At 32.5% G+C, this 17,647-nt stretch overlaps 1 protein-coding gene across 1 annotated transcript; it reads right to left on the reverse strand.

Annotated features, from left to right (window-relative positions):
* Positions 1-7,985: 7,985 nt before the first annotated feature.
* On the reverse strand, positions 7,986-17,350 carry LOC110685978 (probable isoprenylcysteine alpha-carbonyl methylesterase ICMEL2). Its single transcript, XM_021862537.1, has 11 exons — positions 16,595-17,350; positions 14,847-14,923; positions 14,666-14,735; positions 14,481-14,561; positions 13,647-13,721; positions 13,158-13,259; positions 12,871-13,014; positions 11,755-11,820; positions 11,542-11,685; positions 10,735-10,825; positions 7,986-8,402 (listed from the first exon to the last, which is right to left on the reverse strand). Exons 1-11 carry the CDS (start codon positions 17,002-17,004, stop codon positions 8,241-8,243), a joined length of 1,422 nt encoding a protein of 473 aa, XP_021718229.1. The 5' UTR covers positions 17,005-17,350; the 3' UTR covers positions 7,986-8,240.
* Between the last annotated feature and the right edge of the window lie 297 nt (positions 17,351-17,647).

Raw genomic sequence — 17,647 nt, forward strand, 5'->3', positions numbered from 1 at the left:
TTTATTCCTTCTTAATTTTTGTCAATCCTATATATACATTTTTTTTAAAGAATTTCCTATATGTCATTGGATATTTCATATTTGGTATACACTAGGTGCATTTAAATATTATAATTGGAAAATTAAATTATAAGGAATTTACTAATTTAGGTAAAGTAACAGCATTATTTATTCGGACTTTTCACCAAATACCACTGAGTTCTTTCCTAATTCACCATATACCACACAAATTTTCTAATACACCAAATACCACTGAGTTTTTGGTAAATGTCACAACATACCATTAATGACTAACGGACGTTAACACCGTTAGTCATTAAGGCTAATAATTCCACGTGGCAGCTTGTGATTGGTTCCTTTCTAAATTATTTAATTAATTATCAAAAAAAATAAAAACCAAAAAAAAAAATTAAAAAATAAAAATTGCTGCCACCACCAAATACCAATCTCTCAACTTTCTTCCATCTCCATTTCTTGATTGTCCATTGCAGAATATCAAGCTCCAATTCCCAAAAAACCATCAAACTACATTGGGGCTATTTTCAATGGCATTCGTCGGCGGCAGTTTCATCCTTCTCGGAGCTTGGGAATCTCTTTCCTCTTCCTCCCAACCACCGCAACAACCACCTAACAACTACCGTCGATTCTCCACAATCACCCTTATCTTCGCCGCATCTCTCTCTCTCCTCTTCATCATCAACTCTCTTCTCTACTTTCTCATCTCCATTTGAAGGATTCTGATGGAATTGAGAATCGTTATTACGATTTAATCTTGTTCCGATTGCAATTTGTGTGTTTTCTACTATGATTGAATTGGTTTCCCCAAATTCTGGAATCCCTAAATTAGGTCGTGGGTTAGGGTTAATCTTGAAGGGGACTTGGTTTGTGCAAATGGGGTTTTCGTTTTTTTCGGATTTGATTGCGAATTGGTTTCCCCAAAATCTAGAATCCCTAAATGGGGTTTTCATTTTTTTCGAACTTGGTTTGTGCAAATGGAGTGTATTCGTGTTTTGGAAGAAGGTTTGTTGCTGAGGGTAATTACTCGAGTTACCGGCTTCAATGGATTCTTCCGCCATGGATTTAGACGACGAACTTGAAGATCATCACCAGCAGCAACAAGACGACATCTCCATTCATCAAATTCATCAATTACGCAAGCTCCATGGGTGGGGTTTCAGTCGGGTTTTGGGTTTAAATGGGTGGGTGGGTCGCGACGGGAAAGAGGAGGGGAAGGGAATGGTCGCCGGCGGGCCGGAAAGTGGACCAGGCGGCCAGCCGGGGGTAGAGGTCGGGGCTGGGCTGGTGGCAACAGTGGCTGAGTTGGTGGTGTTATTTTTTTTAAAGTTAGTTAATTAAATAAATAACATTAATAATCACCAATTAAAAGCTGCCACGTGGCATAATTAATGTTAATGACTAACACCGTTAACGGAAATGGTATGTTGTGACATTTACCTAAAACTCAGTAGTATTTGGTGTATTAGAAAATTTTGTGTGGTATATGGTGAATTACGAAAGAACTCGGTGGTATTTGGTGAAAAATCCGTTATTTATTTGTACTAGTTGTGTACTGTTAAAAAAAAACTAACATTGTCAATTTTAAAGATTATTATCTCCTAAAATCATATTTCACCAATTGTGTAATTCTTTTACAAGAATGAGATTGTTTACGCTAGTCTCCTTACCTATCTTTCATTTTAGGGCTAGTCATATATCCTTCATGTGTTTCTAGGGATCGATATAAACGTTTAAAATTACTCTTTATTAACATTTTAAAGATTAATATTCTCTACGATCCTTTTTGTTATTTTCCGAATCTTTTAACAAGACAAAAAAACAAAGTTAGATTGGGAAGAACATAAAGCATTATTGGAGGGATTATTAAAGCAAAATAAATATCTAACAAGTACCCATGTAGCATTAACTTACGATGGTTACATCTTCAAAAAAAAAAAAAACCCTAACTTTTCTCCTCTCTCTAAAATCGTAACTAGTTTCCATTACTGGCATTACATTGTTGAGTTCTGGAGGAAATTCTATTAGATCTTACCTGTGAAAAACCTTAATCATTGTTTCTTTTGTGATTTTTTTTTTTTGAAATTTGCATATGTTTATTTTTAGGTTTAATAATGCTTCCTCTTCTAAAATGAACATTTCTTCCTCAAAAGTAATAATTTTTTTTTTTTTGAAAGAAAAGGTAATGGATTTTATTCACTTCTATTCTAATGAGAATTTTCCTCATTTGAATTCTCCTCTTATTGAGAGATCTAATGGATTGCTGTGAAAATATTATCAAAAGTCATTAATTATTTAAATAAATCATATTATCAAAAATTATTTAAAGTCGTTAATTTTTGGGATAAAAATTATCAATTGAAAAAAGGTTTCAATCGAAAACCATTACAGAGACATAAATTAAAGAAAATCTACCTAAATTAGAATCTAGAAAAGGAGAATTTGCCTCAAAGATTGGAGATACGAAGTACAATTAGGGATTTAGGGGGGTTATAAGGGCTGAATTCGACACTGGGCTTCTTGCTTTGCTCTGATTTTTGTCCTATTGTTGGGCGGCAATGGTGGTTTTGTGGCCGTTGGGGTGGTCGGTGTTGAGCGTTGTGGTGCGGGTGGTGAGTAGTGGCATTTGGTGGCAAGAGGTAGCGATGGGCTGCTGTAATGGAGGTGCAGTTATTGCGGGCGAGCTGGAGTTGATTGCTGCTGTTGTCTTGTTGTGGGCGAGAGAAGGGAGATGGCTGGGGCTGCGGTTTTGTTGTGGGTGCTGCTTGGTGTATGTGGTGGAGCAGGGGCGTGACCGCGTGAATAGGTTGATTGTGGTCAACGCCAGAGAAAAAAAGTCAAGGCTGAAAATCCGTTGGGAGGTTGTAAATTACAACATTTTACACTTTAATAGGTAGTTAATTACAATATTTTTTTTATTAAATATTTTCTTGCAAATTCTGGAATTTAATAGGTAGTTTGTCACAAAAAATCCTTTTAAAAAACATAGAAATTTGAAAATAGTTAATTATAATATATTCTTTTTTTATTTTATTGTATAATTTCCTATTTTTTGGGTACTAATTACTAATCATAAAATCCCAACATATAATAATAATAATTATACAAGGATAACTATTGAGTGATACTTGGAGCTTTAAAAGGACATTTTTATCTTTTCTTATTTTTTGGGCCATAATAGGTGTTTAAGAAAAAGGTTCGGGAATTTGCATGTAATTCTTGTCTGCTTCTTTTTGAATGTAGACTATTTTTTGGTACCTTTTCAATTATATAGACATGTCTCATCAGAAACGCCAAATTTAGTGTCTATTTCTTTTTAAGGGGTTGAAAACACAAAAATGTGGGAATTTGGTGAATAATACTCGTCATTGGCCTAAATCATAATTTAAAAGTGTTGCGGACTTAAACTTTCAAACGTTTCATAAATTGTTAAAGGACAAATATATGCTAGCCTCAATTCCTCCAATCATGAAAAACTTCTAATTGCATGGTGCAAGAAAACAATTACATCCACATCTTATAGTTGACATGAAGACCATTAGTCTATTGTTATCACTCAATTGGAAAATTGTTGATTATTAAATCCAACTTTTACCGGTGTGCATAAGTAATCTCAATTGGCATCTAGTGATATTCTACAAAATTGTTCTACTTTTTACCTTTTGTTGGTTACACTTTCTTTTTTGGTTTCCTTGTTTTAGTTGGTGCACTTTAGTTTCTATTAAAATTTTAAACCCGTATAAACTTTTATTACCAAAACCTCACTTACAATACAATCTTACTTTTATTTGCACACACACTATCACTCATTCTCTCCTACCCTTAATAGTCGATCTCTAATAAGGAACGGAGTTAATATGAACTTTTAATCAATTGCGTAATTTTATTAAAGTTAAAATACATCCTTGAAAAATTTGGGGAACATTCCATCAATTAGTCTTAATAAATTATAAATTTGTATAACTAAATTATAGAAGAGTTTAATGATAAGTCATAACTAAAATTATAAATATGAGATTTTTTAGGGCCTATGTGATGGAGATTGAAATGATATGAAAAGTTGCTTCAATTTACTCCTTTGCATCTATTTCAAAAATTAAGCTAAACAATTTAATAATTTAAAGCTCGAGCGAGGTCATGTATGTGTAGATTAATTCAATCAGTCACTATGAATTTAAACTAGTCATTCAGTCACCAAGTCTTGAAAGGATGAAGAATCGAACTCCTAACTCTGACCGCAACTCACCAACTCCAGTTACATTGAACAAGCCTTAGATTCGAGCAAAGAGGCAAAGTGATAACTATAAATGGAAATGTGTATAAAATGAGTCGATTACATACAAGTTCATACACGACAAACTAAATAACAAAATCTTCAAATATGCCAATTATTGATCTCTCCTTTAGTTTTTGTTACATATTACCTCATTGACAAAGACACCACTTTGCATAAAATTGGCAGACATAATAGATAGAAATTGTCATTTTTTAAGTGGAAGTAAGCTAATGAAATTATATATATGCTCGACAAGTTACTGATTTTACATGCAATATAGCACTACCTTAGCCCTTTTTAGTACAACATTTAGCTAGTTGCATGCATATATACAAATTGTCGTACAAGTTATTACAACTTATTTTCTGATGCACAATGTAGTAACGTGGTACATGTGTACGCTTTTCTATTTTAGTTGGTTAACATCAAATAGTGGGATTTTAACAATGGACATATTTCTTGTAATTGATGTTTTTTCACCCATCAATTTCGATCTATGATGACGTACAATTTTCATAGTATAAATCATTATGAGATGAAATTTTGTACATATATTTTGGATAAACTTTTTACTTGATTTTTAATAAACCCGAAAAAGAGTATGATTAATTAATAAGGATTTCGGCATTTCGCATAGTTTTGTTTTAACCATTTAAAAAGAATTATAAAGTGTCCCCCTTTTTTTTTTTTTTAAGGAAAATTATAAGTGTCAATTCATAGTGAAGAATTTTCAAAAGGTAAAAACCTAATTAAACTACCAGTATTTAAGAAATAGTTATGACAATCTTTTTCACTAGCATATATTCTAATTGTTCTAGTTAACTTATATAATTGGTGTGCTTCATCCTTCAAGTTAAGGCATGACATCTCTAACATATTGAATATTGTATTATCTTGAAAAGGTTAAGAAAATCATATACTCAGTTATCTTCCTTAAAAAAGCTACTCCATCCAATACTGAAAGAAGGTCACATTTAGTGGTTCTATACAGTTAACAAGGAAAATAAGATAGTGAAAAGCAATGATTAGATGTCATATATGTCATATATTAAGTTAATTTATACTTTTTATATATTAAAAAGCGTTCCTAAAATAGAAAATGTGTCACGTGTCACTTTTTTAAAACCCTATAAACATGGCATGTCAGCACAAATATAATGCTTATACAAAGACTTGAAAACCTCGAAACCAACAAGTCTTAAGTTACAAGTCTTACCACCTTAGCCATTCATTTATTGTGGTTTTCTACCTAACAGAATTATAGTTAATTTAGATAAGATAATTAGTGTTTTATTGTACTATTTGTTTCAATTATGTAATGATCATAAGACGATTTAACAACTTAAATTTTGAAGTTTGAAAAACTCTGTATTATTTTTTCGATTGATGAAAAATACTTCCTCTGTTTTTTTATAAGTTAGAGTTGAATTTGCACATTTGCCGAGACACAACTTTGACCATCAATATCTTTAATTAATGGTTAGTAAAAATCATGAAAAAATTAATTTATAAAAGTAGACATTATGACAAATCCAACAACATATTATGTGATCATATTTATATATTATATATTGGTAAAAAAAGTTAAGTCAATGATGACATATGTAATTATGTATAGTGGAAAATCCCACCTCTAGCTTATAAAAATAAAAATGGAGGGAGTAATAATTTTATTTTTCTATTAAACAATCAATAGTTGTTGAATGTCTTTAAATCATAACATATCATATATTGAATATGGTTCTCAATACAAATATTCTTTCAAGTTATGAAATTTCAAGATAATTATCAAGACACTAAGAAATAGTCGAACATGATAGGCAAACTAAACAAGTACTCTACAAACAAGCAACCTGAGACATTGCCCGGGCCACACACTAGTTTAACTTTAAAAATAGACATATTTGCATTGGGAATATGTAATTATCTTTGTAAATAGAAATAGTTGCATTAGAAGTATGCAAATATTTTGAAAATTGGGGATAGTTACATGGAAAGTATGTATGTATGAGGGAAATATGCACTATTACGGAAACAAAAATAATGGAGAAATTTGGATTCAATGTAAACAATATGGAGTATTTATTTTAATTTAAGAAATAATTGAAACGTAGCTATTAAAAGGGACGCCTTTAGGGCTATATATAAGCATTAAATATACTTCCTAAAATGGAATTAAGTTGAAAATTCATAACAAAATCACGCACAAATCGGTATAATTAATGTTAATCTATTCTCAATATTTCCTTTTTTTAGTTTCTGATACATATATAGCCCGTATGTTTATCATTTTCCATAGAAAAAAAATATAATTTGTCTAGTCCATTTATACTAGCTCCAAATGCAAATATGCATTGGTAGTTGGATTTATTTTTTTTATTTTTTTTTGGTGTATTTTTGTATATTTAAATAAGGCAAATTTGGTTTTGAATTACCTTTCTTTTAGTACTTATTAAAATAAATACGGATTATCTTTTAAATTTCTTAATTTAACTATCTTTTATCTTTACTCTTTCCGTCTCATTAGAATTGGTTATGTACACCCGGCTATACCGTACATTGGGGGTCATTTGCTTATTTAATCAACAAATGAGCAAATAATTATTTGCTCATTTGTTGATTAAATAAGCAAATGACCTTGGGTGTACGGTACACCCGGGTGTACATAACAGGTTCTCCCGTCTCATAATACAATGTCTCTTTTCCTTTTAGGTAAACCAAAATACAATGTCTTTTTTTATTTAAAGGTTGTAGTTTTTGACATTATTACTCTCTTTTTGATGAGTTGTCATCTTTCTTTTCTTTTCTTTTTTGTACTTTTAACATCAATTTTCAATATTTTCTATGTCTATCCCTTCAATTATTCTCAATTACTTTTTCTTTCCCTCTATCTTTCTCTAACCCCACATGCACATATATATATTTCTAATCATTAATTTTAAGGAATTTACAACATTCTTAATTCTCGCGTAAAAACCCAAAGAGGCAATGTATTATGAGATGGAGGGAGTATTACATACTCTATTCATTCCCGGAAGAAGGTTACGTTTGGTGGTTTTATACGGCAATAGGGAAAATAAAATAGTAGAAAAAAAAGATTAGATATCACATATATCTAGTATTAAGTAATTAAATTAACTTTGAAAATAAGAAAATTTGCATTGGGAGTAGGTGAATGTTCTTGTAAATAGTAATAATTGCATTGAAAGTATGTAAATATTTTAATAAATGGGATAGTTGTATGGAAAATATGCATAGAGGAAAATGTGTAAGAAAATAATTGAAACATAACCATCAAAGAACTCCTCCAAAAAGAGCAAACGTAACCCTCTTTCAGAGGGAGTACTCCGTATTAATTAGTTTTGCAACCATGAGTTTCATCAAAAATAATATATATTAATCACTATTCATATACTCCGTACAAAGTATGTATTTAAACCTCCTTTTATATTCTTCGCATTTTATGCTGGATTTTGCTATTAAAAAACCCAAAATGGCTTCAACTTTGCCAATTTTGAACTTGCAAAATGACCCAGTTACACCTAACCTCCACCACCAACCAACCCACCCCCACCCCCCGGCCGAGGTTGTGTTACTCTTTGCTTGAACTTGCAAACATTCGTGTCAGCCTAACAAACACATACAATGTGACGCTTTCCAAGTGAATATCGTCATTTTACACCTTCAGCAAACGGAAGAAAATATACTAGTATATCAAGAGTCTAGAGTTGAGTCTAAAGTTGCATATTTCCAAAAAAACTGATTACATTACATTACCGATTCTTCTCAGACCTAGTATAGAAAGTTAGGGCCTAATTCGGTTACAAAAATAGTCTATATAGAACTCAAATTACAGACAACTATATACAAAGAATGGCTGCTAAAAAACAGCTGAACTAATGGTATGACATCTGGTTTCTTCAAATTGTAAAATAAATTTCTAAAACAATTAGAAGGGACTAACAGCACGAGCCAATTTCAACATAAATTCTGGCACAAGGCGTTTCCTTTGAGGTGCCACTGCATCATTGGCAAGTGCTTCTTCATCTTCGGCATGAATTATAGCAACTAAATCTTCAAACATTGGGTCATCACCACCCCTCATTGGATCCTAATAAGCAGAGTGCAAAAATTAAAATATTGCAGCAGATACAAGACACAAGTTGATAGACAATCAGCCAACCTCATACTCTAGTCCTATAGCTCTTCCAATACATAAGAGGAGGGGGAGGGGGAGTGGAAGAAATAACAAGATCCAGAAAGCATGTACAGGACATACGGAGAATCGTGGTTTCTATAGTAAGCAGTGGATGCTCAATGTTGTTGCATGCCAACTCGTAATTGAAAGGCTTTGAAGGTGTTACAAATATCTCAGTATTATCTGAGTCTATTATTAAAACTTCAGGAAAATTATATGTATATATAATTGCTGAAATAAAAAATGAGAAAATGAGAAAGCCGCTAATATCCCAACACATGTCATTTTCAAAATATGAGAAAGTTGAGAATAAAAAAAGGAGGGAATTTGAATTTTAAACCAAGATGATGTGTTAGGATATTAGTGGCTTTTTCATTTTTCATTCTAGCAATATATATATATATAGAGTCAAATGAAAAGGTTTTTATAATGAGAAGAATGAGAAGGAATCTGATGCGTTTAAATAAAATAATCTAATGGCTCTCATTGCATACTTCATTAATGGCAAAAATGTAAATATCTCTTTCCCTACTTTCTTTTCTATTTTCCTCATTCCTTTCCTTCTCCCTCTTTCCTATTCATATCTCTTCCCCATTTTAGAAGATGTTCTAAAAGGATTACCAAGGGGACTCAAGTAAAAATGAACATTGTATATGCTTAATTTTTAATCTAAATCTGCATTATTCTTGTAAAATTTGTGCACGTTTTTAATCTGATTTGTGCATATTTATTGAGTCATGTGCAAATTTTTTCAATTATATATGCATACTGCTAGTTGAACATTCTCCGGATGACGTCGTCGACCGTTAATCCTTATTATTAGGTTTACAAGTTGTTCATGACCACTACTACTTTCTCATCTCTAACATTATAAGTTAGAACTCTGAATACGCTTTAATGGAGGAGAGAGAGAGTTCATCACAATGAAGAGGAAAAAACAATGGAAAAATGACAGAGAAACATGAATGTGCATAATTGTTTGAGTTACATGTGCATAATATTTGAGTCAAATATGCATAATTTTTAGGAGAGAGAAAGAGAGATAAAATAATGTATATGTTATAGAAGAGAGGTGTTCGGGGAGGAGAAGAAAAGGTTAAAGATATCATACATATAAATTCTGAAAAACAAATGTGCATAATTTTCAAACTAACTGCAAATTTTTTTTGTACGAAATGTGCATAATTTTACAAAGATGAAATTTGATCGTTGGATTAATTTACAAGGCCAAGATTCCTTCTCATTCTTCTCATTATAAGATCCTTCTCATTGGATCTCAACCATATATATATATATATATATATATATATATATATAGGGATTTGCTAGAATGAGAAATGAGAATATGAGAAAGCCAGTTAAAAACTGCCACGTGTCTCATATAAAGTACAAAGTACATAAGAAAAGAATATTTGCTTTTTTAAAAAATAGGAAGTGGGACATGTGTCAGCTTTTAAGTGGTTTTCTCATTTTCTCATTCTCATTCTAGCAATTCCCTATATATATATATATATATATATAATTTTTTTTTTTTTTTTAAAAAAAAAAAGGAAAAAAACCTTAATGGAAAGCTATATTCTATTTTGATTTATAACAAGGGTTGGTTTGAAACTTACTAAAAACATCGTGTATTCCTTTTACGGATTTAAGATATGCACCTTAACTAATTTAGTTACTACCTTATGTACAGCATATATGGTCTTATATTTTCCATGATGACTAAAAACAAATATAACAGTCAAATACTCAAATATTAATGGCAGATTGGCAGGAGTAATATGTTGTGGAATATGCATATCATGAATGAGGACGGAAGGAATATTACCAAATACTATAGCACAACAACAACAACAACAACAAATCCTTAGTCCCAAAATGATTTGGGGTCGACTAACATGAATCATAATATGGAACTGTGCGATATAGAGAAAGGGACATAACAAGATAATCAATTGAAAGAGTTTGAAAAAAGGGAATAATCAATTGAAAGAGTTTGAAAAAAAAAAGTGAAAAAAATAAAGTTTTAAGGGAGTGGTAAAAACGTGCGGAAAAACAGGAATGAGGTAAAATAGTAAAAGTAAATATTATAGCACTACCAAGCCTCAAATAAAGGTGATAAAATTGAGACCTAAAATGAAACGGATGATGGAAATATGTAAAGAAAATGCGAAGGGACTTACAATTTAGCCCCAGGATAGGAAACTATCACTAAGAGCTAAGAAGACTGCTAACAGTCAAAATTTACCTGGAGAAAAACATCAGTATGAGTCTTTCCTTCATACAATATTGCTTGAGCTTCTACGCCAAGTCCTTGCAGTGTTTCAGCAAATTTTACGCTGAAAGATGCCAAGTTGATATTATTAACCAGAAAACCAGGGGAATAAAATAATAAATAGTACAAATAAAGCAAAAAAGATGGACCAATAGCTTTTTCATAAGGAAAAACATGAAGAACAGACTGATACATCAGAAATGGTAGATGCTTTAATGACTGGAAAATAATTGATTAGAGGAGCAATAATGGGTACATATGGAGGTTGATGTGAAGGCAGTTTGACTTGAAAGTAACACTAGTGTTAGTTTAATATTATCCTAATCGCTAATCTCATATTTTCAAGTAAGTTGAAAAAAAACTGTGCAAGTGTTCAGAGTTAGCATAATAGCTATCATCTGTAATATCTGGAAGGCAACGTAGTCAGTGAACTGGCATCAGGAACTGCTCTGTATTGATAAAGTTGAACAAATAATAAAACATGAAGTTAAGAGTAGGATTTATACAGTAAAGGCAAAGAATATATGTAAAGCTGTTTAAAACTGGTTTGCTAGGATACACATGTAAATGTAGCTTTTAATGCTTCTTAAGTTCTTAGGCTATTAAAATAAATATTTTAAAAAATAATCCTATTACCAACAAGCTATCGATGCGTTTTATATAGCAGCTTAGCAATATTCCAATTATGTACAAAAAAAACAAAAAAAAAAAAAGCCAGCACTTAACAGTTTACACATTCTTGAAAAAGAAGGGGAGTGGTGAGATGAGGGAGAGAGATACCTAGCGTCTGATGGAATGGAATAGTCACCAGTCCCGTGGAATAGGGTCATTGGAGGTAATATTGAAACAGCACTTCTAACATTTGGATCCTGCACCACGACTTCAGGCGAGTAATGCCGCAACGAATGCTCCCCACCCATAATACTAAACCAGAGGTTAGATAAGGCTCCATGTAAGCATTATAACAAATATAAGGAGAGACATGGGCCTAACCTCAAAAATATGGAACGGTATAAACCCCTACTGTGGAAGTGATCAACTAGGTTTAGCAAATTGTACCTGAATAGTGATTGAAATCATAAGAATCGACTAAAGTAGGTTCAATCAAAATCAGACAAGCTTACTTCCAACAAAATGAATAATGAGTTTGCACCAAAACACAAGTTAAACAAATTATGTTTCACCCCATTGGTTTAGAAAGAAGCATTCACACAATACAGTATTTGAAGGCACAATTTGTGTTGTTATTCAGAAGTGCAAGGCCAAAAAGAATTGGATAGAAGCATTATATAACCATGAAGCTGTGACAAACAAAATTAAGAACATACAATGTAATGAGACTAATGACCATCAACAAAGATCATCAATTCCTTCTGAAGATTTTGAAGGAAACTCCCAATTGAGAAACAATAGGGGCACTAACTTTTAGCTCTCCATACAAGCTTCCATAGAATAGACTATTTTGAATATTAGACAAAGCAGGAGAAAATAAAACAACAGCTGATGCAACAGAATGATTTAACTGAACTTCATTTACTGGTTATACATGACAGTAATTAGTTCCTGGCAGCATTTTATACTGCATAGAACAAAAATAAGTTTGGTTTAGATCATAACATATCCTTTGAAGGAAAAAATGACAACAAAATTTTGAAATGTCTTTCAGATCTCAAGTAGTTCTCAGCTTATGTTTTAGAGATAACACTTGACATTGGAAGATTAGTTGCTTTGTTTCAGGTTCTAAATGATATATAAGTGAACAATATTGACATCAGGCCTCTGCCATACACTAATAAAGGCATGCCAACCAGGCAACTTTACTTGGCAATCTAATTCGCAGCACACACAGGCATTCATTAGCTCATGTATCATGTTTATATTTATGCATTGGATTTTGACTGAGGGGACAAAAGGATTTTCATTATCATAGAAAGATGCCAAACCAATGAAAATTTATGAGGATAACATCAGTCAATTACTTGAATATAAGTTGATTCAAATAAATGGAAGGATTTATGATTCTATACCAGTAATCAATCATTTTACACTAGTATAAGTTCAATGAATTTGGATTTTAATCTGCATAATCATATGCAAGCACATACATACCCTCCTGATAATCCAAAATAAGCTCTTATCTGGGAAACACTCCAAGAAACACTTTCTCCTTCACCACCTGCCTCTTTGATGGCTTGCTCAACAAGAGTGCAAGCAGAAATATGAGCACCAGCTGACTGCCCCATCAAATATATCCTGCAGTGTGGAGGAGAAAAATAAATCAGTAAATCACAAGTCCAAATAAAGTAGAAATCTTTCAGGGACAAAAAATGAGGAAATTTTGAAAATTTAACCAGCAGTCTACTGTCTACTACGATGATTTATGTTGACCATATTACCTATTAGGATCACCTCCATATTCTTCGATATTATTGCAGACGAATGATATTCCACGGGAAGCATCTTCTATCATAGCACTCATTGTACCCTGAGGAAAATTTCTGGATGCATGTGTTTACAGCAGCACAATCATTATGAAATTTAAGCAATACTCAGTAAACACAGATAATTCAAAAGATTATTGCCAAGTTTTACTACCACGATGCATAAATTCTTTTCCACTTTGATATCCATTGTTTCTTGTTTCTCTTAGTAATGATGACATTCACCTCTTATTACTATGGTTCATATGATTATTTAATTTTCGTTTCCTTTCTTTTTTTTCTTCTATAAATAGTACATCCAGATAAATGAATGTGTTAAGCAAATTATGCAACAGAAATTAATTTAAATCTATAAATTACAAAAATAAATTGCAGCAAGTGTATGAAAAACCATTACCAGCAGCATCAATTCGAGGAGCTATAAGTATTCTTGAAATCACATACCTATAATCAATGCATGCAACAATAATGTCTCTATCAGATAATTGTTGCCCCAGAAGAGAACCCCATGCTTTGTAACTGCATTAACAGTGACACAAACTTCAGAACACTAAAAAACTTAGGCAATCAAATGAACAACAACAGAGTCTAAATCACAGCTTATCTTTCACCATAGCATCTTACTATCTTAAGTCTACTACTTCAAAATTTAGATTCGAAGAGTTACTGTACTGGAATTAATGTGGTTGTTTTGTGCTAAAAATTGATTGTGGTTAGATTTAGTCCACAGTTCCACACATCCCCCTGATCCCTTAAGAGTGGGAGAAAGATAAGGGAGCCCCTATATCTAAAAGGTCTAGTGGATTTGAGGTCATTACAGGTATGGGATGGAGGAAGGAAAGGAGGCAAACTATTTGGGACGAAGGCAGTAAATTTTGTGATAAAAAATAAGTTAAGACTTTAAGGGTAAATACTTATTTTAAAAAGAACCGGACAAGTAATAGGAATGAAAAAAAATAAAAATAAAAATAAAATAAAAAACAGGAGTGTATTCATAATGCCTAAAACTATGTAAAGTTTGACAATAAAAATCATTTGTCCATGTTGAAAAATCCTGACTTCCAACATGAAACAACAGTACTATAAAATTCTTTTTTTTAGGCCACATATAAAAAACAAAATGTCACCCTATATACATTAGAAATGCTAACTTGGGGAGAACAACTGAGCAAGTATTTAAAACAGGGAACAAAAACCGTAATAACCAGCACAAGCCTCTTTTATATATCTCATATGCAAAGGTATAGCAGGATATCATAGAGATTTTTGAAAGCTCACCCAATTATCCAGGCTCCACCCGTTACAAATGCAACAACTGGCTTTGGCCCATTGTTATTCTTGGGCAAGTATAGATCAAGACTGCCAAATTCTCAGCATGAGCTTCATTTCAAAAAACGACAAATAAAGAAAATGTTCTGAACCAGTAGAAATTAAAGCAAAATTAGTAATAACTGTTTACATACCTGTTTCTAGGTTGATCACCATAGACTATACCTCTGCGGATACGACTTGAACAAAAATACTTATAGCCAACTGTAGGAGGGTAATTACCATGGTTCAGAAAGCAAACAATACACAGATAATAAATCCAACATAATTCAGAAGTATAAGCAATTAAATAAACCCTATCTAACATGGACAAACCTTGAATAAAACCAGGCATCAGAAAAATGGCATAACAACCAAGGGCAAAGAATCTTATGATCCATCTGTAACCTACCCTGGAAAAAGAAAAAATAAGCATGGAATAGCAGCAGAGATGATTACAATCATATTAAGCATTAGTTTGCAAACAAAGAAAGTGAAAACATCAACGCCAGAAGCCCAACATGCATCTTCAATCTAGAGGTTCCTGTGTATTCTAAAAGTTATTAGCTTATCATGCATGCATCAACTCTAATGTTCACAGGCCATCACAAAGCCATGGTGTAATCAATATACCAGGCCCAAAAGACATGCCACCTCATATTTCAGATACCATTAAACCTTATGACAGCATTTCAAGTGTAACAATCTGTTCCCATTGAAATTAATTTACCCCTCCATCAAAGCCAAGAAAGAAAGAAAGCTTCAGTTTCAGGTGACATGGCAGCTCTGGAAAAGTTTTTCAGAGACAAACAAGCTAGATTTGTCGACAACCATATATCTGTAGCTTAAGTCAACAAATCTTTACATCCAACACCACTGCATAAATTCGTTGACAGCATTATATAAGGGGCGTCACATTACCATATAACAAAATGCAAACAATCATAACTAAATCCTCAAAAAAACATAGCTATCCTCGTTAATCATACAACCACTAATTAAAATCAGTGGCCCTGCACATTGGGAGTTGGGGACTTTGTTAGATTTGCTCGTGGATTGCATGAATCTCCATTTCAAGCATAATAAAGATAAGGCTATTAGATTATGGTTAGAAAGAAGCTTTATACCCATCATACAGCTCAGAAAAAAGAAGATTTTTTCTATATTTAACCAAAAGAAAAAAGGATTATACTAACAGCTCAGAAAAAGTAGACAAGATATCCTCTAAAATTGGACTAAGGGCATACTTTCTATTCCAAAGAAAAATGAGGTAATCGAACAAAAATGCAAGACATTGATTCACTAATTGTTCACCTTAGTTTGGATATAAATAAATCCACAGAACTTGTTTTATTGCCATCCCTCCAAACCGCCCAACAATGTGTGAATCAAGCTCTCAGCAATGTCAAAAGATACATTAGGCTAGGCCATTAATAATCCTCTTTGCTTTCTAAATATTGCTGCTTAAAAGACACCTCTCCAGAGTCCAAAGAATCCTACACACTATTTATTCGCTTAACACCATACGTTACTTAGACTCGAGTACAAGCAACTCACACAGATAGATGTGCATTCCTAGAATTGCCATCTATTCAAATTCAAAAACAATTCTACTTTTTTTTTTTTGGCTTAAATAGAATTATAGAAGTGTCTAAGCATCATATACATCTCAAAGTGTCGAAACAAAACACCATATACTTCAAGTAAAATCCTTAACTAACGAATCATCCAACTTTTACTCAAAACATTTGAATAATTAAACCCTAAAACACTCAATAATTCAATAACCAACCAACAATCATAGATCAAATAAACTTATAATCACTTCCACAAAAAGTATCACAAAAAACTATCAACTAATATCAACATTACCCAAAACTTGAAATAAAACCATTTGAAACAAATAGAAAAAACCTTTAAAAAAAAAAAAAAACTCTGAAAATTCAATAGCCAACCAATAATCATGCATCAAATGAACTTACAATCACTTCAACAAAAAGAAACCCATTAAACTATCAACTAAAACCAACATTATCCAGATATAGAAATTAAAATTTCAAAATTAGAAAAATTAAGGAAAGTACCCCAGATAACCAAGAAGCTTAAAACTGAGACGAGTGATCAAAAAAGTCTCAGCAGCAGCATGCTCAACACTGGTAGCAACAGATTCACCCTCATTTTCCTCCCCATTTGAAATCAAATGCAGATTATCATCGCTAGCGCTTCGGCGGCGGCGCTGTTGTTGGGTGGTTGAAGGGGGTGATCCTCCGGCAAAGCTGAAAGCTTTAGAAAGAAGGGGTTTTTTTTCAATGGAATTAGAATTAAAATCATCATCAATTTGAGAAATTAGAAGATGGGAAGTGGGTAATTCATAATTAGATCTTTGAACAAACATTGTTGAAGAACCCAGAAATGATGATGATGGGTGAATATGATTATTGTTATTATTATTGGTTATAGGAAGAATTGGGGGTTTAGATTTCATCATAATCATCTATAAATAGGGGGAAAATTTTGGGATTTCTTTTGGGATTTTTTTTGGGAAATGGATTTGGTAATAAGGTGAGCTGTTAGTTTATTGGGCTTAATTGCCAATTTTGTTTGTGAATGTGGAGATGATGAATTGATGATGACGATGATTAGTTAAATGTATTTGCATCAACAGCTAGCAGAAGAGGAAGAGAATCGAGGAGAATAAAATAAGGAAGATTGCAAATCATGCAATGGTTTTGTTTAGAGTTTAGTGATTGGAAGATGGTAATTTGGAAGACTTGTGATAGGGCCTAGGCCTAGGGTGAGGATGGGACACGGGGGGTGTCTATTCTACATCCGAGGATGAAATATGTTTCAATCTTAGATGAAAGTTGTTAAGAATGTAGATAAGAAGCTGATTTAGGCACATTAAAATTTAATTTTGACACACATATTGTGAGGGATTGGCTAATTAACTTTTTCCGTTGCTATAGAGAGACTAACCGGTTAGCTAATTATGGCGTGATAGCGAATCAGAGGTTGACTATGTTTTACGTGGTCCGAAGGACTTTCATGCCATTTTATTAGAGGACCTGAGTGGTGTAGCATGGCCGAGACTGGTCCCTTCATAGTTTATTTTCCTTGGTTCGAATAAGCCTTGTGGC

The sequence above is a fragment of the Chenopodium quinoa genome, unplaced genomic scaffold (genome assembly GCF_001683475.1).
Source record: "Chenopodium quinoa cultivar QQ74 unplaced genomic scaffold, ASM168347v1, whole genome shotgun sequence".
Classification (NCBI taxonomy): Eukaryota; Viridiplantae; Streptophyta; class Magnoliopsida; order Caryophyllales; family Amaranthaceae; genus Chenopodium; species Chenopodium quinoa.